Genomic DNA, 27,145 nt, shown 5'->3' on the forward strand with positions numbered 1-27,145 from the left:
CATACACATCCATAAACACTCCATCTATTTAATCACTCCAATATTCATTCTCTCTTCAATATCTTGTGCTCTGTCACCAAACCACTATCACCAGCCAGTTTCTCCACTCCACTCTAAAATATGCTGCAAAACACCAGGAGACAGTGGAGGAATTCACTTACAGAACCATATAAAGTATCAAGACAAATTTCTCCCCGTCCATCACACAGATGTACTATATGCACCCTGGTGCTCCTTCCTCTCCTCCAGGAGAGCCCTCAGGCACCTCAACCCATCACAGCAAACAGCTAAACTATGGGATAAATGGTGGCCACAGACTTGGGGGGCTTTAAAAGAGAAGTGGACAAATTCTTGGAGGAATTTGCCTCTGAATGTCAGTTGCTGGGAATCACAGGCGGGATGAGAACCGTTGTGCTCCAGTCCTGCTTTCAAGTTCCCCACGGAGGCCTCTGCTTGGCTCCTGTGAGAACAGGATGCTGGACTAGGTGGGCCTGATCCAGCAACCTCTTATGCTCTTATCCTTTTTAAAAACCCATTCTCAAGATATCCTCCCAGGAGTTCTGCAGTCTAAAGTATATTGACATTTCTACCATTTTTATCTACGGTACATTTTGGAACTTTTAAATACTTCCAGTATGTATTTTTATCATTTTGAAATTATTTTGTAGTGATTTTTAACTATCTTAGGGAGGGTGAATCAAGCAAGGCACAATGTGAATTCTAAGAATCTGACACTGTGATTGCCACTCCGAAAATATTTTGATGTATGGTGGCCTTTAAGTCTGGTAATATCTTGAAGCTTAAATACTGAATTTGGCAAGACATAGGGGAGAGAGAATGCATGAACAAAATTTCCCTCATTTGATCTCACTGTTGCTGCTCCTTCTAAAAAAAAAAAAAAGCAGGCTAAGCAATATGTTTTGTAAGAATATATCTTAGGCAATGCAGAATAAATAAGAGGAAGGTCATGCTAAGATAACTGACATCAATAGCACGATTATTGACTTTTGACATGCTCTTCGGCATTAAGACAAATGAGGTCTCCATTATTTCAAAAGAAGTTTTATTAGTGAAGTTTTATTAGCGAAGAGTAATTATCAGGAAGCTTGCTATAAGCACCCTTTCATTATGTGGCAGTGGCAGGTTGGTTGAGGAACATTTGAATTTGTGCATCCTTTCCTGGTGCATAGTTAGCTAAATTGCTACAAAAGCACCCAGTAAAGGTCATAGGCACAGCAGCCGCCGCTGATACCTGATGGTCTGGACTGTTTCTCTGGTGATGTTGTAAAGAGGCATCTAATTACCTAATTGCTGGATTTCTGCACTCTTGCGACCCAGAGCCCTCCTTGTTTACCCTCTTTCGCAGGCAGACTTTCCTTTTGGGGTCCTTTCTGCTATTGTTCAGTATGGAACACTGTCATTTGGAAAAGCCGAATGACCTTCTCAATTCCCAGTTACTTTCTCTACGGAGATGTGCTTTAGCGTTTTCCCACTTGGCAGCAGCAAAGCTACTATATGGTACGTTCCCAGAATGAATAGGCAGGCACATGAGCATTAAAAAAACCCCTGCAGTGATTGTAGCTGAACTGAGAGGAAGAGAGTCCTCCTCCCCATCTCTCCCCTTCCTGTAGCCAAATGCTACCATTCAGATCTGCACAGGCTGTGCAATCAACAGCATGTCTGCCAACAGCAGCAGAGGTAAGAGAGAGAACGCAGCGCAGGAGATTGTGGCAGCAGCAACGCCAGAACGAGGACAGGAATCCTTCTCGGAGAAATCCCTGCCTGAGTTGATGCTGCTTCCCAGTTTGATGTGATGTGCATTTGTGTCTTTTGCGCATTTGGGGAGAAATGAGTGCTGTCATCCATGCTTAAGGAGAGTGGGGAGGTACCGGAATGAAAATGTTCAGCAGGAGTCAGGGATGGGAAGTGCTGTAAAGCCTGAAACTCAAGCATCTTTTTATGCCAAATGCAAAAAGTATGAAATGCAGCTGTCCTTCTGTGCTTTGACATTTGGGGTGGGGAGAACCTCCCCTTGTTAAGGATGACTTGTAGTTCGATAAAGGATCAGCTGCTCATGAAATGAAGCCTTTAATAAATCCAAAGACTTAGTGGTCAAGAGCAAGACTTCTCTTGTTGGTTTCTAACACCATACGCGGCTGGAGAGATCCAGTGGCGATCTTAATAGGGCTGCTTTTTCTCTCTCTTTGCAGCTGTCCGTCCAAAGCTCAAGAAATTGAAGAGCTTGAATGTGGAAGTGGGAGCAAAAGTTTCTATGAAATGTGAGGCAAGTGCTGGAAATCCCCAGCCATCCTACAAATGGTTCAAAGATGGCAGAGAACTGAAAAAAAGCAAAGATATCCGCATAAAATATGGGAATGGAAAGTAAGTACATAACTGCTTCTTTTCACCCTAAAAAATGAAAAAGATTTAATGTGTTGTTCATATAAATGTCATCTTACACCTCCATTATTTAGAAAAAAACCCTGGGTTAGCTAGATGATTTCTAAATAGTAGTGATCAGGCTGAAGTCTGTTACTTTGGTGAAAGAAATGCATTCATAACATGCTCAGACATGCTTGTTCTTATTAATGTCAGTGTTTTAGGGCTCAGATTCAGCATTTGTAGCATTCTAGAGCTCAGAGAAAGAAGTTTATCCAAGTTGAACCTGTTGCTACATATTGAGAAATACCAGTTTTCCTATAGTTTGCTACATTATGGAAGTTCTAGAGCAAGAAAGGTCAACTAAGGAAATATTTTTAATCACATCCCTTAGAAGTGGTGATTAAGCTGCAAGGAAGATGGCATAAATTGTTCATTAGAACAAAACTAAACTGTAAGTCTGACATTTGCTCCTGGTGTTTAACAATAGCCTTCTCAAAGCATGGTAAAGCCATCTGATATTGGCAAAACTTTGTGTGGTGTGTCAGTTTGGGGACAAAAATAGGGAGGAGGAGCCAGCTCCATACATACAAATACATCTTCCTTGATATTGTTTTGGATGTGTCTGGCCCTTGACTAATTATAGAATCAGAACAGTAGAGTTTGAAGGGACCCTGATGGTCACCGGGTTCAACTCCCTGCAATGCAGGAATTGCAACTAAAGCATCCATCACAAGGTGGCCATCCAACCTCTGCTTAAAAACCTCCCAGGAAGGAGAGTCCACTGCCTCCCAAGGGAGACCATTCCACTGTGGAGCAGTTCTTAATGTCAGAAAGTTTTTTCTATAAAAGAAGAAAAAGGGGGAAAAATTTCCCAGATGTTTAGTCAGAATCTCCTTTCTTGTAACTTGAAGCCATTGGTTCGAGTCCTACCCTCCAGAGCAGGAGAAAACAAGCTTGCTCCATCTTCCATGTGAGATATTTTAAGATGGCTATCATGTCTCCTCTCAGTCTACTCTTTTCCAGACCCTTGATCATCTTGGTTGCCCTCCTCTGCATACATTGGAGCTTGTCAATATGCTTCTTAAATTGTGGTGCCCAGAACTGAACACAGTACTCCAGGTGTGGCCTGACTATGGGCGTAGCCAGGATTTTTGTTGGGGGAGAGGCCTTTTGTTCAGGGGTGGGGCAGAACCTCAGTTTGCTATGTATTCTTATTGATTGGGGGGCAGCCATCCCTCCCTGCCCCCTTTGGCTACGCCCATGGGTCTGACCAAGGCAGAATAGAGTAGTACTGTTACATCCCTTGATCTGGACACTATACTTCTGTTGATGTAGCCTAGAATAGCGTTAACTTTTTTTGCTGCTGCATCACACTGTTGACTCATGTTAACCTTGTGGTCCACCAAGACTCCTAGACGTTTTTCACATATGCTGTAAGTAAGCCAGGTGTTCCCCATCTTATAATGTGCATCTGGTTCTTCCTGCCTAAGTGCAGAACCTTACATTTGTCCCTATTGAAATTCATTTTGTTAGCTTGCACCCAATTTTCCAACCTGTTAAAGTCATTTTGAATCTCAATTCAGTCTTGGTGCTCTTTATACCTATATTCCCCACAAACATGGGCCACATGTCATCAGGAATATTATTTCCTGATGATATCACAGTATATCTAGTCATCACTCTGTTACTTGATACACATTCACAGTTACTTCTTCTTTTAGGAGCACATGCTGTGGGCACTTGCATGGTGACCCCACAGTAAGCTAACATATTCATGGCTGACTTAGAACAATGGGTTCTCAACTCCTGCCCTCAAAAGCCTCTCTTCTGCTTAAGTTACACTGACAACATCTTTAATGCATGGACCCATGAATGGGAAGCACTTGAGAAGTTCCATCAGGAGTTCAGCAACTTTTAGCCTGACTGAGCCTAAAATACTGCACACTGCCTTTTGGGCAGTGCTGTTCAATGGATATGTGTGCACCACCTTATGTCTGAAACCTATTGCCCACTAGACATATATTTCTTTCTTCTGGCTTCTACCCAAAGCATACCACAAAATCCTTAGTTTACAGCCAAGCCCTAAAATACAGTCAAATCTGTTATGACTTGTCAAAGGGAGACTCACAACCTATGGATTTACACCAGGCATTTCTTAGACCCAGCAAATGAAGTGCGGAAGCAGGATTGATGGCCCAGCAATGACCTACTACTGGAAAGAAGAGAAAGTTACAAAACACCACTTGTCACCTATAGCTCCCAGCCAAAGTATCATTAGTGACCTACAGCCTGTTCTAGAAAGTGGTGCTTCGTTCTCACAGACTTTGGGTGACAGGCCTGATCTTACCTACAGCCACCTCCCACAACCTCCAGCAACAAGAGGCTTCATAATGGAGACACGAAAGGTCCTCCTGCAGGAAAACCAGAGACCATCATTTCCACCCAAGCACACTATTACAAGACCTAATCATGTCAGCCTCGAGATTCATTCATCTGCTCATCTTCACCTGTCTTTCTGCATTCTGCATAGGACAAACTCGTTAAGCATAAAATAATAAATGAACACAGATTTCACATAAAAAGCGGCAATACTCAGAAACAAAAAAGGAAAACATTTCAACCTATCAGGACACTCTGGAACTGGCCTTAAGGCTGTGATTCTTGAGCAAAGGAACTTGAAAGGAAACCTAGAGTATTACAGCTTATCAAGAAATTCAGTTCTATTATCTGTGTCCTTAATAGACACTACAGGGGTTAATAAGCTGACCAAGGCTACTCTGAAGATACTTTTGCTAATATCACACTGTGAATGGTCATTGTCATTATTTTTACTTTTACACTTTTGCATTTCATTTCACTTTGATCTCATGGCTCTCTCTCTCTCTCTCTCTCTCTCTCCCTCTCTCTCTCCACCCAGTATTCCATACATCCAGTAAAGTAGCACTGTAAAAGTTTATACCACAAATTTGTCAGGCTTTAAGGTGTCACAAGTCTCTTTGTTGTTTATAATATATTCTGGATTGTAGATTTCATCCTGCACTTGATATCTACATTTATTCAGTTGAAGAAAACAAGATATGTAATTGGATGTGACCCTGAAACTATCAATAATAAATCTACATCCAATACCTTAATTAATTCAGACAGTTAATATGGTTAGCTATTGTCTTGGAATTTGTTCCAAACCATTGCAGATAAAACATTTTCAGGGAAACCAAACTGCTTGTTTACAAAGCTATTGTACTACCAACTGTGTGCTTGTGAAACCTGGATCATTTATAAACGCCATCTCCAACTCCTCGAAAGATTCCATCAACAGTGTCTCTGAAAATTTTTGCATATACTTGGGAAGACAGGCAAACTAATGTCAGTATCGTCTTCCAAAGCAATTACTTTATTCCCAACTTAAGAATGGAAAGCGTAATGCCAGTGGACAACAAAAGAAGTTTAAAGATGCTCTCAAGGCAAATCTAAAAAGTAGTAGTATAAACACCGACAACTGGGAAACACTGGCCTATGAGAACTCCAGTTGGAGAATAGCCTCTACCAAAGGCGTCATGGACTTTGAAGAAGAAAGGAACTCAGGACGAAAGCGAGAAATGAGCTAAGAGGAAGGCACGTTTGGCAAACCCTCCCTGTGATCAACTCCTGCCTGGAAACTTATCTCCCCACTGTGGAAGGACGTGTGGATCCAGAATTGGGCTCCATTGTCACTTATGGACACACCGTTAAGACGGTGTTCATGGAAAACAATCTTATTTGGCTACAAGTGATCGCCTTCTTGGCTACAAGAAGAAGATGTGGGCTGTCAGACATTCGTACAAAGTATTTTGAAATTTCTTGGGCTTTATGAAATCTGGCTTTTGCTTAACACACTGTTCCACCTTCCCACTCAAAGTGAAATTGGGACTGGAAATATGAAGCAGCCCCACACATGCTCTGCTAATTGGATTACCAATGCCAATATGTTTGTGATATCAGCTGTTCTTCTGCTTTCTTTCCTTACACATACCCCCATCATGAAAAACGGCAGCCTGTGCTTTGGTTGCTGTCTCACACTGTTGTCCTTCCATAATGTCTCACCATACCTTGAATGTCACATGCTGGGATCAAGCAACAGGAGTTGTCTGCCACCATCATGTCCTGCCTGTGTGGCTTCCAAAGGCATTCTGCAAACAGAATGTTGAACTGGGTGGATATTTCTAGTCTAGCAGAGTCTTTAAAAACAACACAGTTTTTGTCAACCAAAATTATGTACTAACTAGAATAGTGGCAGTCATGAAATTTTGACCGTTGCCTATTACAAATGCTTGCCTGAAGTTCCGTTAACTGAAAACTTAAAATAGTGGATTTTAAGGCCAGTATTAGTGACATTTTAAGGCCAGTTTGTGGCGAATGCCACATGTTATTTAAGACCCATGTGCTTTCATATTGAGCAGCCTTCTTTGTTTCCCATTCCTCAAGCCAAATGAGTTTAACATCCCCTCCAGTAATGATGTGCCGTAATGGAACTGAGTACAGTGTTCTTCAGAAAGTAGCAATTACCTGTTTGTCAAATCTTCTCCTTTCCCATCAATTTACCACTTGCACAGCTTCCTGGCGCCATTGGGCAGGGGAGTTGTCCTTTTCAATGAATGTTTGCCGGAGTAGAGGGGAAAACTCCTTACTTGTGAGCTGCATGTTCTGTCACTAATTAGCAGCAGGTAGAGGCAAGCCTGTCTTGCTCAGAACAGAAGGAGATTTGGGGAGGAAGATATTTTCTTCTGCTCAGTTTAGCAGGAATTATTATGTTATTACATTATTGCTCAAATCCTTTGCCATCTTATTCACATTGTAATTAGCAGAATACAATGTGAATAAGGTAGCAAAAGAGTTGAGCAATAATGCAATAACTTAATAACTCCTCTGTCCTTGAGTACCAGCATAGTTTCAATGATTAGTTCAGCGAGAAAGGAATCCTTACTATCTGAACCCAACTTTAGCAAATTTGAGTTATATACATTCACTGTATGCCCTCCCTACAAACCTCAAGCCAGTTGAACCAGGACTCCCTCTTAACCAGACTAATTATTAGAGATTTGTTCTGTACACAGTTAACAAATCTGATTGTTTTCATTTTAACTGTCATTTTTTCAGAGGTGAATTTTTCATCCATATTTAGTTCATTCCTTTTTGTTTTTCCATTGACTCCAATGGGATACCCAGCCAGTCTCCTTGGGTGTTTTCCACCCAAATTGCTATTGTAGAACTGCAGCTAATCAAAGAAGGGGCATTGAGTTTGGATGGATGCATTGTCTCAGGGCATGGCAAATCAATTCATGGTTGTGTTCCAGATTATTCCAATTTCCCTTCCTACCTAGCTGACCCCCACTTTGGTCAGTCTCTTTCTCTCATACCCCCAACCCTTATCCCATTCATTTCCTCCTCATGTTCTTTTGGTTGTTTGCTGTTGACTGGCAATGGTTTCCCCTTCCTTATGGCACTAGCATTAAAGAGGTGGTAAAATCTGCTAACTTTCCCTGTTGCCCTGTTGAGTCACAGTGACATTTGGACCATTGGGATGAGGGACACAGTGACCGTTCCCTTCCTTATGTTATATAAAATTCACCGGGTGTTAAAAGTCAGACAAAAAACAACAACAAAACCAGAACAGAAGTCATATTTATTTTATGCACAAATGAAACAGAAACCTTCTGAAATCATAGGCAAATTGCTGTAAAGCATTATTAGGGATAGAAATGTCAAGCATGTAGAACAGCAGGACTTGTGAAAAATCAGCATGGTTTCTGCAAAGAGGAGTCTTGACTCACCAATGTTTTTGAATGCTTGGAGTGAACACAATTTGACAGACATTATATACTTAACAATATACATGTTTTGACCATTTATTTCCTTTTAAAAGTTCTGATGAATTGTTTGGATAGCTCTTATTTTTGTTTTAAACTGATCATATTTGTAATAGAGGGAAATAAGCAGTGGAGCTCACCAAGGGTCTTTCTGGGAACTGGTTCTGTATAGCAGGTTCAGTTTACATATTACCATCAGGACCTGTGGTACCAGACCTGCAGTCAGTCAGTTGGAAGACCAGAAGTCAGAGATGAGTTTGTAGCTCAGGTAGAGCCAAAGTCAAGGACCAGAAAGTTGAGGGCCAACCAGAGAGGCCAGAGGCAAGAATATACTCAGGTCAGCTAAGAGTCAAGGTCCAGAGCAGTGAACAGAAATTCCTGCCCTCTAGAAGCTGCTGTTGTGAAACTTTCCAAATTTGGTCCTACATTCACAAGTTTGTAAATGCATCAAATCCCAGAGCCCTAGTCAAGCATTAGGTTTACTTGCTTTCAGATGCTGGCTCCACTTCTGACCTTTGTGCACTCAGCATTCTCAAGTGGGATTTTGTGTTTAGTTGCATGCTTAAAATCCCCTTCAAACCTGCATGCTGAGTGCATGAAGGCTGGCAGTGCAGCCATCAACAGTGGGGATGTTGGCAGGTGGGAGAGGTATATATGACCCATTCTTTGAATGCAAATAGACCTTAAGGACATCACCAACAGGTATGTTATGTAGAATTCTGATTTCAGAATTTGAAGCGCCCTGATGTCTCTGGTCACAGCTTAATGCCTTTCTCCTCTCTGTGCCTCACTCCTATTTGTTTGTTTGTTTACTTTGCAGAAAAAATTCCAGATTGCAATTCAATAAAGTGAAAGTAGAAGATGCAGGTGAATACACTTGTGAAGCCGAGAATGTGCTGGGCAGAGACACCGTCCGGGGCAGTCTGAATGTGAAAAGTGGTAAGTTGCAGAGTTGAGCCAAAATGATCTATTTAGTTTAAGTTTTGCTGTTGCTATTGTTGAAGGGGAAACATTTGAAATTCCTTGTGGTATTTAATCCTTGAAGCTCATGAGACCTGGGAACAAGAGAGAAGCACTAGACCTGGATATAGTCACACATAGTGGCCTGGACTTGGATAAAAACCAAGAAACACTTTTGATCTCCATTTGATTTTTATTAGCTGTTTGATGCAGCTATTGACTTGAAAATCCAAACTGAAAGAAGTTCTGCTCAGCCCTAGTTCTAAGGTTCCTGTTTCTTCGCACCTGCTTGGTGGTTGTTGCCTTTAATTCCTTCTTCACATAGAGGGGGCCATAAGAAGATCCTGGCTGCTGGATCAGGCCGAAAGCCCAACTGCTTGAGCCTCCTGCTCTCACCCTGGCCAGCCAGGTGCCCATGGGGGGGCCACCAGCAGAGCCTGGGTGCAACTGGACTTTCCTCACTTGTGATTCCCAGCCGCTGGCATTCAGAGACATGCTGCCTTTGACAATGGAGGTAGAACACAGCCCTTGAGGCAGAAGCCATGGATAACCTGATCTGCCATGAATTTGTCCAGTCCTCTTCAAAGTCATCCAAGTTGGTGACCACCATTACCTATTCTGAGAATGAATTGTGCAGTCTAAATGTGCTCTGCATGAAGAAGTGCTTTCCTCACAGGGAAGTTCCCCCACCCCCTTCATCTTTTTGGTTGCATTTTATGAATCTTTTGGGGTGAGCTGACCAGAACTGGACACAGCATTCCAAATGTGGTTGCATTAAAGATTTGAATAACAGCATAATGATGTTGTCCTTGATTTCTAGTATGGAATTCAGCTTTTTCTCAACTGCCACACACTGGGTCAAAGTCTTCACTACGACCCCCAAGTCTTGTTCCTGGTCAGCCACTGCCAGTGCAGACCCCATGAGGGGTTTCTCCCCTCCTTAATGTGCATCACTTTACACTTGCTTATATTGCAAGCTTATATTGAATTGCATTTCACATTTTATTGTCCATTCAAAATAACTTTTTGCTTTAACCTCCCTGAAGAATTTGGTATCATCAGTAAACTTAGCTACCCTAAACTTAGCTTATCGCTGTCTCTAGATCACTTATGAGCAAGCTAAAAAAAACCAGGTTTCAGTATCAACTGTGGGAGGTCTCTACGCCCTTCCATTGGGAGAACTGTCCTCTTATTCCTCTTATTCTGTGCATCACATTTCTTAGCCAGTTACTGATCTACAAGAGGACCTCTCCTCTTACTCCACTGTCACAAAGATTGGGTGCCACCCCCACTCTCTGCTGAGTGGTAGCAAGATTCTGGGGGGTTCCAGGTGCTCACCCAGAGTTTGTGCTCCTTTGGAGAGTTGAAGATGCTGTGGGGACTGTCACAGCTTTAAGCAATATGTTTTTTTCACCTATTTACACCTTCTGTCTGCATGGAGGAAGTCCAGATCTTACAGCATGGTCTTCTCAAACAGGGCTTGCTCCCCCCCTAGCAGTGCAACCCTGGAGTCAAAGTAATCTCTCCCAGCCAGCCTTCAGCCAGCTTGCCCAAGATGGATCTCTTCCTTTGTTCCCTCCTTCTTCTTCCCAGCACACCTTGCTAAAGACTCTCTTTTCCTGTCATCTCTCACATACCCCATCACCTTAGCAACTTCTGCCTTCCCAAGATTCCCCTTAGATGGTCCATCAACGCTTTTTGCCCTCTTAATGCCTCTATCCAAGGTGAGGTCCTGGCTTGGGAAGGAAGCTTAGCCTGCATTTTTCCACTGGCCTGCAGTCTTCCCTTCAATACTCCAAATAATCAATATCCTACCATTTATTAATTTTTAGGGGGGTCCCCCCAAATCTATGACACCATGACTGCTAAGCTTATACAGGAGTCTTTTGTGGGGTACTTAGTCATAAGACTTTTGAAAATCTAAATACACAATGTCAACTGGATCACCTCTGTCTATATGCTTGTTGACACTCTCACAGGTCTCCAAAGATACATACATCTTATACCGCTTTAACAGTTATGACTTCTCCCAAATAATCCTCAGAACTGTAGGTTACTAACGGAATTTTAGGGGTCTCTTAACCTCTATTAGCACAGTTCCATGATTCTTTGGGAGAAGCCATGACTGTTAAAGTGATATAAGAGTGCTTTAAATATATGGTCTTGCCAACAAAGGTCCGTATAGTTAAAGCCATGGTTTTCCCAGTAGTGATGTATGGAAGTGAGAGCTGGACCATAAAGAAGGCTGATCGCCGAAGAATTGATGCTTTTGAATTATGGTGCTGGAGGAGACTCTGGAGAGTCCCATGGACTGCAAGAAGATCAAACGCATCCATTCTGAAGGAAATCAGCCCTGAGTGCTCACTGGAAGGACAGATCGTGAAGCTGAGGCTCCAGTACTTTGGCCGCCTCATGAGAAGAGAAGACTCCCTGGAGAAGACACTGATGCTGGGAAAGATGGAGGGCACAAGGAGAAGGGGGCGACAGAGGACGAGATGGTTGGATAGTGTTTTCGAGGTTACCAGCATGAGTTTGACCAAACTGCGGGAGGCAGTGGAGGACAGAGGTGCCTGGCGTGCTCTGGTCCATGGGGTCACGAAGAGTCGGACACGACTAAACGACTAAACAACAACAAATATATGGTCTGGGTGTATCTTTAACAAGGTTTTCTATCAGTTTTCCAGGAACAGACATCAAAACTTGAACTTTTCAGGTTCCTGCCCCCAGATCCTTCTTTAAAAGTTGTTGTTACATTGGTCACTTTCAAGTCCTCAGCTGATCTTTTAGGGACAAGTTAGGTGTTTTTTTTTAAGAAGACCAGCAATTTAACATTTGAGTTGTTTAAGGACTCTCAAGTGGAGACTTAAGATTACATTAAAATGAAGCCTGAATCAGTTATGAAACAGGAAACTGAGGGGAGGGGCTCTTGTTCCAGCAAGACATGCTTTTCATAGTAAAAAGAAGTCACAAGCAAATAAGAAAGGAAGATTTATATTTACATTTTGCGCTAGTGAAATTCCAAAACATTTTGGGCTATACAGTAATTATATAAGTTGAACTTATGTTGTGGGCCAAGCGCCATCATCATGAGGGCATAAAACTTTTCTCAGACCTCATGACCCCCAGCCCTTACCCTGGGGCACGGTGGGTTAGTACGTCTGACTGTTAACCAGAAGGTTAATAGTTCGAGTCTACCCAGGGACAGCTGTGGACAGGATTCTTGCCTTGCAGGGGGTCGGACTAGATGATCCTTGGGTCCCTTCCAACTTTACAGTTCCATGATTCTATGAGTCCGAGATCTAGCTGTGGCAGCACCAGCATGCACAAGTCCAGTATTGCTCTCTCCCCTTTGAGCACACACCTCGTGTGGATATCTATTATGAGATCTTTAAGATGAATACAATCTTAAGAGCAAGCCTCTCAGCTTGTTCAGTTATACTTCATGCTGTTTGAGATAATTAGCAAAGATTTGAGTCCAGGACAACTCCTTGCAGTACATATAACATTTAATAGCTCTGCCATACATTTGGAGATCCCGCCTAATCCTTTGGTGAAGGATCTCCAACTGAGATCCAAATGAGGCTTACTCCCTAGTAAGTGTGATTAGGAACGGAGACAGCATCAGAGAATGGAGCCTAATAATTATAATACAGTGGTACCTTGGGTTACATACGCTTCAGGTTACATACGCTTCAGGTTACAGACTTTATATTACCTCGGGTTAAGAACTTTGCTTCAGGATGAGAACAGAAATCGTGCTCCGGCGGCGCGGCAGCAGCGGGAGGCCCCTTTAGCTAAAGTGGTGCTTCAGGTTAAGAACAGTTTCAGGTTAAGAACAGACCTCCAGAACGAATTAAGTACTTAACCTGAGGTACCACTGTATTAAGAAGTCTGTGAGAAAAGTGGACGGGTGTTAGTTTTTCATCAGCACTCCTGCCCAGTTTTATTCATCTCATTTTTAAAAAATAAAAATAAAAATAATTTTATTAATTTAGATTTTCAAGATGGCCTACAAAAGAGAACCATAAGACACACACAGAGAGAGAAGAGCAAAGAAGCTGCCTTGGAATTGTTCACCCCCTCACACAAACACTCCCGGCAGGCCTTACATTTTAAATCTTTCCTAGCATTGGAAGTAAAGCTGCTTACTCAGAAGTAAATCCAATTGATGTTTTCCCTTAGCAAGTGTGCTTTGGGTCACAGGCTGGGGGGTGGGAAAAACTATTTGCCTTTCTAAGCCCCTTTTACTGTCTTAACTGCACCTTAGTAGTTTTGGTGAGGCTGGATTTTACCACAGATCTCTGTGTTAAGCACATTGCCTGGTTTTAGCTTTGCCATGCATTCTTTAACCTACTTCCTTTGGCGACTTCCATAATCTTATTTATGTTCAGTGTATATTGAAATATACAGACCATCATTTTTCCTCAGTCACCTTTAAGTCTTTTATGGCTTATTGCCTGCCAGAGAGTACATTATATGGGACCACTTTTAACCTCAACCATGCCATATTATTTTATTCTGCTCTTTTAGATTTTGCTGGTTTTAATCTTCTGTTTGTATGTTTGAACTGTGTTATTGGTTGCTGTTACAATGTGCTTTAAAGGTGGAGTAGAAATCTCCATAACAAATAAAGTAATAACTGTGTGGCCACAGGCCATGCGTGGCTCTTTTAAAACATTTCATTCTCACAGCAACTTAGCCCAAGAAGTACAAATGGCAAAATGAGCATTTAATGTGTGTGTTTTTTCTTCCCCCAGTCACTACAACTCTCTCCTCTGGGCCTGGACACACTAGACAATGCAATGAAACAGTCAAGTCCTATTGCGTCAACGGTGGCGTGTGCTACTACATTGAGGGCATAAATCAGCTGTCCTGCAGGTAAGTGAACAGATATCTTTTTTTCCTACACAAAATAACCTTTGGAATCCAAGAGGGTAAGTGCTCTGTGCAAGAGGACAAGGTGTGACATTGCCTGATGGTCCCTTGGCAATGACTAAGAAGAGGAGCAGGCTTAGCTAAAGGCTGTGTCTGTGGCGCCAGGCCATTTCCCCCATTATCCTCAGTGTCTTATGCACCATCAGCACAATAACAAAAGTGCACCTATGATGGATGTAAAAGCAGCATCTCTCTCTTTCTCTCCCCACTCCCTTCTTTCTCTGTCTGCTGTCTTCCAGATTCAGGTAGGTAGCCGTGTTGATCTGACGCAGTTGAAATAAAATAAAATAAAAAAATTGTCCAATAGCACCTTTTAGACCAACTAAGTTTGTTCTGGTATAAGCTTTCGTGTGCATGCTTATAACAGAACAAATTTAGTTGGTCTATAAGGTGCTACTGGACATTTTTTATTTATTCCGACTGCTGTCTTCCAGTTTCTTCCAGTTGCAGGGAAGGTTCACACATTCCACTTTTCTTCACAATTTAGAATCAATATTTCGTGGTGCAGTTTGGGAATTTTAGAGTGTGAACTTAATTGCTTTAACCCAGCAACCCCCCTTTAGATGGGTATATTTACTTTAAAATGGGATAAGCAACTCCTACTGGGTTTGGGGGCCCTCCTGCCACGTGGGGTCCTGGAATTCTGCCCCAACATCTCCACTGTCATGAAGACACTGTCATTTCTTCCAGGGTAAAAAGCCTGGATGTTACCGGTAATAGGCCAGTGTCTACCATTATGCCAAAGATGCCATCAGTCAGCAAAAAGGAATGCATTTCATACTTTTCCATTTCTAGTGGTCCAAAGTGAAATAAATAATCATTTAGTAAAAGCAGAGCTTCATTTTCTGGTTGCAGAGAGTGAAAATCGCATAATTTGGAGGGCTCTGTGAGAAGAAATTATAGATACAGTATTTGCCTATAAATGACTACTTGCTATAAGGCAAGTAGGAATTGAAAACTGGGAATTTTGTGTGGCTTCTAAAGGTTGCCTAATATAGACCTTATCACAGGAAAGGAATGTTTTTTTCATTACTAGTTTCCAATGGTAATGGGTCTATAATACACAACCAACATCATGGGTATTCTGAAGAGAAGGATTGTTGAGAGAAAGGACTGTGGAGATTGGGGTTGCAATCCTATGCACACTTTCCCAGCTATAAGCCTCACAGAATACAGTGTGACTGTATTTCCAAGCAAACATGCATAGAATTGCCCTGTGAGCCACCTGGAAAAGCTGACAGGTTACAATCTTTTGGCAGGACATTAACCAGGATGGTTGTTTCTGCTTGTTGTACTGGGATGGACAGTTTTCCCTCAGTTACTGGGATGGTCACCTCCAAACTTTGCCTCCATTCATGTTTGTGGCATTCTCCATTTCCATAGCAGACAAGACAATTCCACATGCCTTTTCAACATGTCAAGAAATCCTTTTGGTTATCTAAGCCCATTCCATCTCACTACCATGAATGAAGCAGTGCCGATGCAGTTGTAGGCGGTTCTGCCAGCTTTAAGTATTTATATATTTATATATATATATATATATATATATATATATATATATATATATACAGTATGTAATTACAGTATGCAAAATCTAGATGCCACAACTGGCTGCGTATTTCAGCCCATGCAAACTACGGAACTGGGTGCTGGTAATATTCTGTATAGACCTGAAAACCATTGCTTTGTGGCGGAGCTGGTGCTATCATGAGGTATAGCTAAATTGGTAGAGTGTGAGACTCTTAATCTCAGGGTTGTGGCTTTGAACCCTATGCTGGCCAAAAGATTCCTGCTTTGCAGGGGTTGGACTAGAAGACCCTTGTCGTCCCTTCCGACACTACAATTCTATGATTCTAAACAGGTGCAAATATTAGTTGACTAGTCAGCTTGCTATAGCTTCCTCACCACCTTGAAAAACTAAGCCTGCACAGTCCTTCCTTGCCTATTGGTTTGGAGGGAGAAGAGGGAGAAGGGTCTGAGCAGTTGCTGGAGGAGAGAGGAAGAAAAACAGCAGGTAACTAAGGTTGCCATACGTCTGGAATTTCCTGGGCATAACCGGAAGCAGTGTCCAGGCAGAAATTGGCAAAAATGTCTGGTAAAATCTGGACAGATGGCAAGCCATGTCAGCAGTGTCGTTTTTGCCAATTTTCCTAAAAAAAACAGCTCAGAAAGCTCAACAATTTTTCACTTACTGAAATATGGCAACCCTACTAACTGCATCACTGTTCTATCATTCTCCTGTTTGCTTCCTGGTTTGTCTGAGAGAGAGTCTTTTGGGGTTACTCTCAATTTGGGGAGACTGTGCTCATTTGTGATCCAGTCAAAAGGTGTTTGTGTTTGCTTCAGTTGGGACAGAGAGAGAAACTGAAGGAAGCTGGATTAATTTCTGTGCTGGTGTATGTGGGAAAGGCTCTTTGCATGAGGATTGGGCTGAAGTAGTAAAACAAAATAAGGTAGAACAAAATATTTTGGGGACCAGACATGAACGTGTGTAGTGTGTGCAGGAGAGAGAAAACTTGTAACACTACTGCATTTTTAATCAGATGACTATTTTTGGAATCCTGCTGTCTTACTCCGTTTATATATCTTACAGAAGGCAAAGAAATGCTAGGTATTTTTATTTTTATTATTATTGTATCTTAAGATACATTTCTTTCTGGGAATTAGTCATTTGGGGATTTCCCCTAAGTACACAGTTCAGAAATTTTGGGATTCAGTCTCTTTAATTTAGTTTTGTGTTCCTTTTTGTTGTTTGCAGTTGGTACTAGGTAGTTGTGCTGTGCTCAGCTCAGCTCTGGAATAAGATTATCCTTGGCTCTGATAACATTTTCAACTCCATTTGACTACCTGCTTGTGGAATTACTATTATTTTTATTACACATTTTTATCTCATCTTTCCTCCAAGGAGCTCAGTGCAGCTTACAATGTTCTTCCCCTTTCCCCATTTTATGTTCACAGAAGCTGTAGGAATTAGGTTAGGCTGGGGGACAAATAAGCTTCATGGCTGAGATTTGAACCTTGGTCTCTCCCCATTCCTAGTCCTTTGGGAAGAGGAGGCAGGTGACATAGTAACGTAGATGATGATGTTTGCTCTCCCTATTGATCTGAAACAAAGTTATTTCTTCAAAGCCAGCTCTGGGCACATTCACTAACCAATCTTTGCATATTGCTAAATTCTGTGCCACACTGTTCATCTCATGGCAGGAAGAGCTATAACTCAGATTTACTCAAGCTAAATACAGACACTTGCTCTGCAAGTAGTGTGACTCAGTGTCCCCATTTTAGGAAGAATTTTCTGTAGATGTGCTAAGGCTAAGCAGAGAAGGTTTTTCTTATATATTTTCCTCTTTCTACTCTCATTTAGCTCTCAACGTAACTTTATGCATTTCCTGCAACTTCCTCTATTCTCCTTTCACACTTAAGTTCTACATTACTCTGTCCCTCTCCTCTTATCCCACTTGCCAGTTTCTTTCATCCTTCCTGATACTTTCTTCCTCTATCATCATCATCATCACCACCACCACATCCTTCTATCTCCCTTTCTAATTTCCTTCAACACTTCCTCTCCCTAGCCCTTTCCCTTCCGAGGAGAGAGACGTCCTTCCCCCAATTTCCCTGCCTCCCAGTCACCTTTGCTCAGCATGTCAGAAGTTGGTGGTGCTGGCATTGGTCCAACCAAAAGGCTGCTAGAGGGTTGAGTAGGCATGGAAGGAGGTACTGGACAGGCTGTGGTACTGAGGCCCAACTGAAAGCGGTCCAAGGCTTGCAGCACAGTTGGGCATGACTTGGGGAAAATGGCCTCATGGGTCAAAGTAGGGTCTCTACTTTGGCCCCCAGGTTGAGGTTCACCGCCAATCAAATGAACAAACATCATTGTAGGCATTAAAAAACTGAAAGGCCTTTTTGCCTCTGCAGAAAATGATCCCTAAAGACACGGAGTACTTCCACATCATCCCTACTCTGAAATGCTCTGGCGTCCCCACCAGCTTATCATTAAAAAGATAATAGAAGTGTTTCCTATACTCAGGCAGTCACAATGAAGGCCCATACAGCTCCTGCAGAGCCCCGGGTCTTTACCTACATGGTTTGATTTCACACCATGGAGTAGGCAGAGGATGATGTTTCACCTGATGTCAACCACCCACCTGTCAACGTGGCTCACAGTGATTGTGGGAGATCAGGGTCCAGCTCACTAACCAGATCCAATTTCTCACCCTTGGCCTTTTCATTAACATTACATTTTCTTGCACTCTCTCTCCCTCTCTCTCAACTTAATTCGGATTTATAGACATTATTACCTAGTAGGAGTGGCCTAGTCCAGGGATCTGCAACCTTTAAGACAAAAAGAGCCACTTGGACCCATTTCCGAAGAAAAAAAAACTGGGAGCCGCAAAACTCGTCATTATAAAAATAACTTTTTTGTCACTCTTTTTTATTATTTCTTTGTTTGACCCCTCAGAATTACTCCTCCTCAAAGAAATAAACGTTAAATTAACAAGTTACTTTTTTTGGGGTGTGTGTTCTTCACTCCCCTTCAAAACAGTGACCAGCGTACATGCCCCTTAAAATGTAGCGGGCGGGCGGGCGGGAAGGTGACGTCGGGACGGTGCGTGACTAACGCACGCACCGCCCCCATGCGACGTCACAGCCAGTACAGCGCCCGCCACAGTGGGGAGTGTCGGGGTGCCCAATGCGCCTCCTCCCCTCACTAGTATCTGCCCCGGAGCCGCGGCAAAGGTGTAAAAGAGCCACATGCGGCTCTGGAGCCACGGGTTGCAGACCCCTGGCCTAGTCTGTCTCGCTGCCTGAAGTGAAATGGGAAGATGCAGCAGCATTCACTGAATGATCCCAGTTTAGTTGGGAACGCTGAATAAATCAGGAATCAAGAATCATAAATCAGAAGATATTGTCCTCACTTTGACTTTTTGTTTTTGGTGATATCATCATGAAGCTGACTGTGTTGTGATGTCACCCTAATCATCGCATGATCCCTGATTGGCTGGGATTCACCATGTGATCCAGGAAGGTTGTATAATCAGAAGGGATAAGTGATGTCAAAGCAAAAGTATCTGGTAGAAAACAAGACACTGACTAGGACTGGAAGAAAAGGAGAATATTTTCACAATCAGCATTGGGGGGGAGGATACTTCTATCCCTGTCCTCCAGAACCCATATATCTGGCCTAAAATTTGAAACAGAATAATATTTATCACAATTTTACTCCATATACCCATGGATTTTTAGCAGAGATCGCCAAAAGAGAGAAATTCTGACAGGATATTTTAGCCAAACAGACTTCTTGCTGAAATACGTTTGACTTTCTTCCAATGTGTATCAGCTGTTTGGTGAAACAATTGTGGCAGACGTGCTGACTGATGGCAAAGTAGCTTTCTTCATACTAACTGGGCACCTGAAATACAAGATAGGATTGAGGTATGGAGCTGGCTTTCTCCCTGAGACAAGAATATATGAAGAAAGATAAGAGTTCTGTGACACTGAATGGACATGGATCCCATTACTTGGTTGGCTTTCACTGAATAACTGTAGCTCATCTTTCAGGGACGGTTCTTGGCCACTGTTTGAGGAATGAATGTTGATCTCTTTCCTTGCCCACCCCCCTACTACATCCTTCCCTTTCTTGCTTCCTGTCCATAGCTATTGCTATAGTATCTATTATAAAATTTGGAAAAATCCTGAAAAATAATAAATTCAATATTTTCCGTTTATGATGTAAGAGAAATGAAATATTAGAAGGTTTGGAACTGGATCGTAGAAGATAGAGTTTGGGGATAGCTGCTGTTCCTTAGAGGCTGAGACTGCTTTGGGGTTGAGCTCCCTGCCTGTTAGCTGCTTAACTTACATAAAATAGACAACTGTTACAAAAATACCATAAGTCTCTATTGCTGTATTACTCAAAGTAAGCTACCAATGCAATTGTATACATGCCTACTCTTACTGTTGGTCCCACTGGGTTCAATGGAGCTTACTCCAAGGTAAGTGGTATAAGATTGCAGCCTAAGTGGCTTTCTAAAACTCAAACTCCCCACCAGTTGGAGAAAGAAACTTGGAAACAGCCAAATATTCCATTTGCTGTTTCTCTAAAATTAAGGAATAATATTGCTCCACAAATAGATTTGTGGGAAAGGCATAAAACATGACTGGCTTTATAAAAACTAACATTCCATCCATCCAAGTATCTTTGTTGTTGTTGTTGTTAATTAGACTTACCAACTATCTGAATGCCCACCTTCCGTTATGCCAATTGGCCTCTATGGAGCAGTTGGCTGCCTGGGGGTGGGGGTGTCACTGATGAGTTGTCAATAGCCTCACATCATGCTGCCATGGATTTCCTTGTAGGCCACAGGCAACATCTTGGATTTTGAACGACCTGGGATACTCTTAAAGTAAAATTGCCATCAAACTTCCTTCTAAAACAAAATTCAAAATTAATTTCATTAACTTTTTTTGAACAAAAATAATTTCAGTTTTCAAATGTCTCTTAGCAGGTTCCATATATCTCTCTTGTCTGGATTTCCCCTAAAGAGACAAAACAGCCAAGGAATTAAAAACAAAGGCAGTTGCAGCAATGCAGACGCAGCATTATTTCATAATCTGATTCCCCCAATCAGGATCTGATACAACCATAATCAGAAACAGTGCAAAATTACTGTAGATAATTTACAGAACAACAACAAAGGAAAAAAAGCAAAGGGAAGAGAAAAAGACACACTCTGCAACCATCCTGGAATTAAGGAAGCCATCCCAGCTTCTGAGAGGAACCCGGAATGTCTTGTTTTTTGGTCCTGCTCTCTGTGGTGTCAGCTGGCTTGCACCAGTGCCAGACCAAAAGATGCTCATTTTTAGGTTCCACACTCTCGCATGATTCACCTGTCTCCCACAAGACCTCGGGACCAAAAAACAAGCGTCCTGATTTTTCTCAGTGGGATGTTGGAGGGTATGGAAAGAGAGGTTGTGTCCCAAGGGGCTTATAGGAAAAACAAATGTTTGGGGGGTGAGTGAGAAGCAAGGGTAACCAAACGACCAAGAATAGTGAGAAATGGAAGAAGTGAATAAATGAGATGCACATGAGCAAGTGATATCTGTTTTGGCTTTGTTTCACTGGAGGATGAGGACTGAGGCAGTAAACCAAGTGCTTCAAAGAAGATGTGGATTTTTTAAGAAGAATCTGAAGGAGGGATGAGTAAAAAATCTTGTGATTCCTCCGATCCGCAAGAGTCTTGTCCTCCTGATCATGTGTCTAGTCAAGTTTCAACTGTTGGCATTACAGCACCCTTTTCTCCCTTGGTCCTGCTCTCCAAATTGCTCTGATCAGTCGCCAGTACATTGGGGAATGGACTGCAGGTATATAACATCTGGGATTATATGCCTGCACTGATTCTGGTGATTCTCACTTCCCATTTCTCACATACTGTCACAGTTGCTTTGTCTAGGGATGCAAGATGAACTTCATATCTTGAAAATGAAGCTGTTAATTTAGTTCAGGGAGCCCTTAACGTGCATTTGAGATTTCTTAGAGCTAGAATAATATAAGAGAACCTCCTTCCTTATAACAGTAATCAAAGATCAGTTTTTCAAAGCCAAATTCTATTGTTTCACTGGAGTGACAGCACAGGGATTCTCTGCCAGAATGGTTTGTGACTGGAACTTGAATATGCACTAAATTTTGCATGCTATTAAATAAAAAATAGTGTTTTGCTCCTTCCAGGTTATCTTTTGCCCAGATTCTGTATTATGCAGATCAGAGACTTCTGTATTTCCTATACAATCTAAATAATAACCTTTAAAAAACTAGTTTGTGCACAAATGATCAAAACAAATGGGAATATGAGAAAATTATTCAGGAATCTTCAGCAATATTTGACTTTATATATTAATTGGTTTAAGAAAGGAGAAATTAATTTGGACCAAAAGCATAATGGCTAACAACATAATTCCTCACTTGACGAAGGAAAAGTTTGCAGAGATGTTTTTCTAAATGTGATGCCAATGCCTTTATAAAATAATTGCTTCCCCCATTGCTGCTTCTTCCCCACATTGTGCTAATGGGGACTATAGCTTGATTTCTCCAGGTGGAAATAAATTCATAGCTAGAGTTTGTTTGTCACTGATTGGAGTTGACTTTGCCAATATGAACCTGGGGAAAACAATATGAGGGAGCAGCATCTGAATCAGGAAAGTCCATGCGACACCCAGACTGATGCCCAGATACAGTGGTGGGTTGCATGAGGGAAAATAAGTTGAGTTTGACTCCTGGCAAGGCAGAGCCTCTGAGGGTGAGTGGTTACCGTGCCTCAGATATAGGCCAGCTGCCTGCCCTGGATGGGGTTGTATTCCTCTGAAGGAGCAGCTGTGTAATTGGGCATCGCTCCTGGATCCAACTCTGTTGTTCGGAACACCTTCCACTAGAAGTGCAGAAGCAGTGACTGTTCTTCTGATGGGATGGCTTGATCACAGTAGTTCAAGCACTGGTAATTTCAAGATTGAATTATTATGATGCACTATGTGTGGGGCATCTCTTTTGGTCGGTACGGAAGCTGCAGTTTCTGCAGAATGCTGTAGCTCGATTACTGACAGGAGTAAGATCTGGCCAGGAGCAGTGGTGCTGCAACAGGGGGCGGTGTGTGCGTGTGTGCTTCGCCCCGGGTGCCATGTCTGGGGGGGGGGTGACAAGAAGGCACCCCATGGGGGCTTGTCCCGCGGCGGCGGCGTGAGCAGCCATCGCGCCGCTGCAGCTGCATGTGGAGGATCCTCTGTTCGTGGCTGCAGCTGTGAGCAGAGGATCCCAGTGCAGTCAGCAAACCGCTATGTACAGCGCATGTGCAGTGTCGTATGCATGCGCTGTATGTAGCGATGCCGCACATGCAATGTACAGCGCGGTTTGCCACTGGTGCCGCTCGAATGCCGTACGGACGGTGGTGGGATCCCTCCATTGTCGCTATAGCCACATGTAAGGGATCCCAGCACCGTCCATATGGCACCGGAGCAGCGCCACCGGCAAACCACTATGTACAGCGCATGTGCGGCATCGCTATGCACGGCGCATGCGTCACATGTAGTGATGCAGGACATGCACCCTATGTAGCGATGCCCGCCCCGGGTGTCACAACGCCTTTGTTCTCCCCTGGCCAGGAGATTACATCTGTGCTTAAAGATCTACACTGGCTGCTGATTTGCTCAAGGTCTTACATATAAAGCCCTTAATAGCTTGGGACCAGTTTACCTGAAGCATGGCTTTGCCCCCTGTGTGCCTCACTCAGATCTATGAAACTTGGACTCTTGCAAGGACTGCACCATACAATGTTCACTCTACATCTGTAGGAAGGTCAGCTTTCAGTTTGGTCCTCTGGACCTTCCCACCTTCATTATGCTGTTGTAGACAGCTGCTAAAACCCATTTGTTTTGGCAAGTCTATTTGGACATGTAAATGAGCTATAAATACCTGTTTTAAAGTTTTGCTGATTTTTATTTTTATATTGATAATTGTTTTATTCTCTTCTATGGTACACCACTTGAGGATTCTTTAATAAAGCAGCCAGCTTGTACATTATTCTAAATAAAAAGAAATATGGGGTGGCTTACTACAGTGTAAACACTCTCTGAAAGGCAGAGAAAGACAAACAATTATCCTGTGTGCTATGAACTGTTACATCCAAACAGTACAGAAATGACAACTATTGCATAGAAAGTGACTTCAGTCCCTTTTCCCCCTCATGGAACTACAATTCCAATGATCAGTCCCTCTTCCCAGGGAATTCTGGGAATTGTGAGTGGAAAGGGGGTCTCTTTACAACTCTCAGCAGCCTTAACACACTACACTTCCCAGGATTCTCTGGGGGAAGCTGTGACTGTTTAAAGTGTATGATTTTGCTTTAAATGTATAGTGAAGATGAAGCCTTAGAAGTAAATCCAGCATGATTTTTCTGGGCATTCTGGGTTTAAAAGTACCGGGAACATGCAGCTTTGCCCACTAGGTGAACTGGTGATGTTAGCTTCGTTCCTTTCCAGTGCTTGTCCAAGGATTGCCTTTTAGGTTATTCCAGAGCTATGCATTGCAATCCTGTGCATATTTACTTAGAAGTAAATCTTCCTAATTTCAATGGCACAGTTCCCTAGATAGAATGCACAGGACTGCAGCCTTGTGGTTAGAAGATGTGTATAGTCAAAACACAGGTATTCCCCTCCGACCATGTTGTAAGAGCATTCTCCTCCTCATTTGCTCACTTTGGGTTAAAGAAGATGACCTTTTGTTTTGCTAGATAGTGTCTTTTTGAAGAGGTGCCTTTAGATTTGTTTTCCTAATCAGCATAACTTATTTTCACTTACTTATAGTTTCCATAGCCAGCTAATTATATTGACAGGTTGAAATTAGCATCAAACAATCTGAACAAGATACTGACAGTCCCAGAGATCATGACTGTATCACACATAAGGAAGAATGATGAAAAATTGGGAACAGCACCCCAACACCACTTCTTGCCCCAATACAACACATTTAGAAATGGGGGGGTTATTAAAATCCCTAGGCATGGACTAGTGGGCCTTCTCTTTTTTTCTCAGGGCTGAAACCAGTTGCCCCCAAGGAGGCCTGTGCGGGGCTGGGGGTAGCTGGGTACACTTGCCCCAGGCTTCGGAGGGCTGAGCTGTCCGGACTCCCCCACCCGGGGCCTGCCAGGCTTACTCTGTCCCGCCCTGGGCTTCAGACAAGCTCTGCCTGGACCTGCCCTCTAGCTTGCATATAAATTAGAAGAATAAAGCCTTCAGAAAACACGGGGAGGGAAAAGGAGCTAGGTAGCCCCCATTTGACACTGCAAAGATTAGATCAAGGTGCCTTACATTAGATGCTTTCATTTTTTTAATTCATCGCTGTGCACTTTTATTTCTAAGCCTAGCCTCAAGGATGATGCCAGCCTTGTTCTGTGATTTGTCCCCTTTTCCTCCTCCAGATGTCCAAATGGATTCTTCGGACAGAGATGTTTGGAGAAACAGCCTTTGCGATTGTACATGCCAGATCCTAAGCAAAGTATGTTTGAAGAAAAAAATTGCACCATACTACTTATAATCTCCTGGGTACAGCGCTGGATTTAGAATGGCACAGTGAGGGTGTTCTTTTGAGTTAAGATCTGGGTTAAGGTTTAGGGTTGCAGGTAAGGGACCAACCCCAGGCGCACCAGAGGAGAAATCTCGAAAGGGAGCGGATTTGGCAGCAGAAAGAGCCTCGTTTCAGTCTGTTTGGATGTCATGCTATCTTGTTTCTCTCTCTTTCTGGTTTTCTTTCTTTTGTTAGGTGTCCGAACGAATTCACAGGGGACCAGTGTCAGAACTTCGCAATGGCCAGCTTCTCCAGTATGTCTCTTTCCACTTCTCTCTTTCTCTGTTTTATCATAGCACACTGTGTGACACCTTTAAAGCAGCTCTTTTCTGAATAGGAACCTTCACTTTCCTGCTTTGTGCTTCAGTTGTTATTGCTCCTGATTCTAATCTGAACAGAACTCACCACTGATGTATAGTTCAGGCAAAATCTAAATGTAGCAAGGAATGAGGCTGTGTACGCATTGTCATTTATTCTGGCTCCAGTGTGCTCCTGAATCTGTGCACAGGCGATATTACCCACAATGTAGAGCTATCCTGTAGTTGCTTGAGAAATAATGCTGTTTGATGCATTTGGTCTCAACACAGCTTAAATCTGAAAGCAAAACTTAAGCCACATTCACTTCACATTTCAGCTGAGGTGTCTGTGTTTGTGAGAGCAGTTGCGCATGTGTGTGCTTCATGAATAGTCATTTGGGGAAAAGTTACCGGGGCTGGGAAAACAATGCAGGTTAATTGAGTGAATACATCCCTACCTCGCCTCTCGTGTGCACAACAAAATGCAAAAGCAACTTGAAACACAGTCGGAAGGAAGCAACTGCAGCACGTTTTAAGCTGCTAATGCGTACATAGCCTGAGTCCAGTTAATCTGTGAGCTGCCCTGAAAGTGTCCAGCCTGCAAGGAGGTCATTAGTTCATTATGTCACAAAGCATAATGCAAGGGGATCGTTCTTCTTGTCCTCAGAGCTATAACAATTTGGCAATTAGATGAAGATTGCACCTAAGTCTAAACTTTAAAAACAAGTCCAGTTTTATTCTAAGGGCACTCTATGATGGCAACAGAGGAAGTGACTGCAGCTAAAAAGACATGGAGAGAACCAAAGTTCTCTGCTGCCATCAAATGACCCTATAATGTGTCAGCGTTGCCGATCTGAGGACCATATGATGCCATTTTGTATCAAGACAATGACACTATTAGTAACCCAACCTGGAGCCACACCTGTGTTGAGCCATCTGTTCCCAAATGCCTGGCAGCTAGTAAATCCCTTGTGCCAACATGGAGACCCTGCAGCTCAGTAACCACTGAGCAGCGATCCACAGAACCAGGACATCCTGTTATTTGCTTTCCCAGAAGTGTTGTTCATTATGAGATATGGGTGGGTGGCTGCTTTTTTACACAATTTAGAAAAAAAATGGAAGTCTTTGCTTTCAGACCCAAATTTGATATTATAGTTGATACCAAAAAGTTGGGGAAATGTAGGTCCATGTTTTGGACCTTCCAGTTTCACCTCTGCTGGATTTGCTGCTCAACGCCTTAAATGGCACTGCAGCCTATCACAATCTGCCTTGCATGGTAAAATGAGGACTAGGTGGAAGGGTAGCAATGGCTATAAAGGGAGGATGGCTGGTGAGCATATGAGCATACTGCCTGCTGCACAAGCTTGTGTATGGGCTTCTACACGAGGAAGTGCACTTTGGAATATTGGTATCGGGTTTCAGGATGTGGCCTCCGCCCTCCCCCCATTTTCACTACTGGTGGTTTTTAGTGGATTGGGGGGATATAAATGTTTAAATAAATGATATTTTCTGCATACATGGCTAATTTCATTGCAATGCAACCTTCTTTGAACAAATGATGCTTAAGAACAGTGATGCTCTTGCTTTTAAGAGCTTAGGATAGGAATTCTGGCCAT

The 27,145-nt window shown here is 42.7% G+C and overlaps 1 protein-coding gene across 4 annotated transcripts in view; it reads left to right on the forward strand.

The window, feature by feature from the left end:
• Nucleotides 1-27,145, forward strand: part of NRG2 (neuregulin 2) — a 134,853-nt gene that overhangs the window by 78,679 nt on the left and 29,029 nt on the right. For 3 of the 4 annotated variants that reach the window (XM_053397473.1, XM_053397475.1, XM_053397476.1), the window contains exons 2-5: nucleotides 2,211-2,382; nucleotides 9,049-9,167; nucleotides 13,946-14,066; nucleotides 25,429-25,487. In XM_053397473.1, coding sequence (XP_053253448.1) covers nucleotides 2,211-2,382; nucleotides 9,049-9,167; nucleotides 13,946-14,066; nucleotides 25,429-25,487 — 471 coding nt within the window. Of the gene's footprint in view, nucleotides 1-2,210; nucleotides 2,383-9,048; nucleotides 9,168-13,945; nucleotides 14,067-25,087; nucleotides 25,165-25,428; nucleotides 25,488-27,145 lie in introns of all 4 variants that reach the window. The other variant, XM_053397474.1, reaches the window with a different exon arrangement.

This window comes from Podarcis raffonei, chromosome 7 (genome assembly GCF_027172205.1).
Source record: "Podarcis raffonei isolate rPodRaf1 chromosome 7, rPodRaf1.pri, whole genome shotgun sequence".
NCBI classification, from domain to species: domain Eukaryota; kingdom Metazoa; phylum Chordata; class Lepidosauria; order Squamata; family Lacertidae; genus Podarcis; species Podarcis raffonei.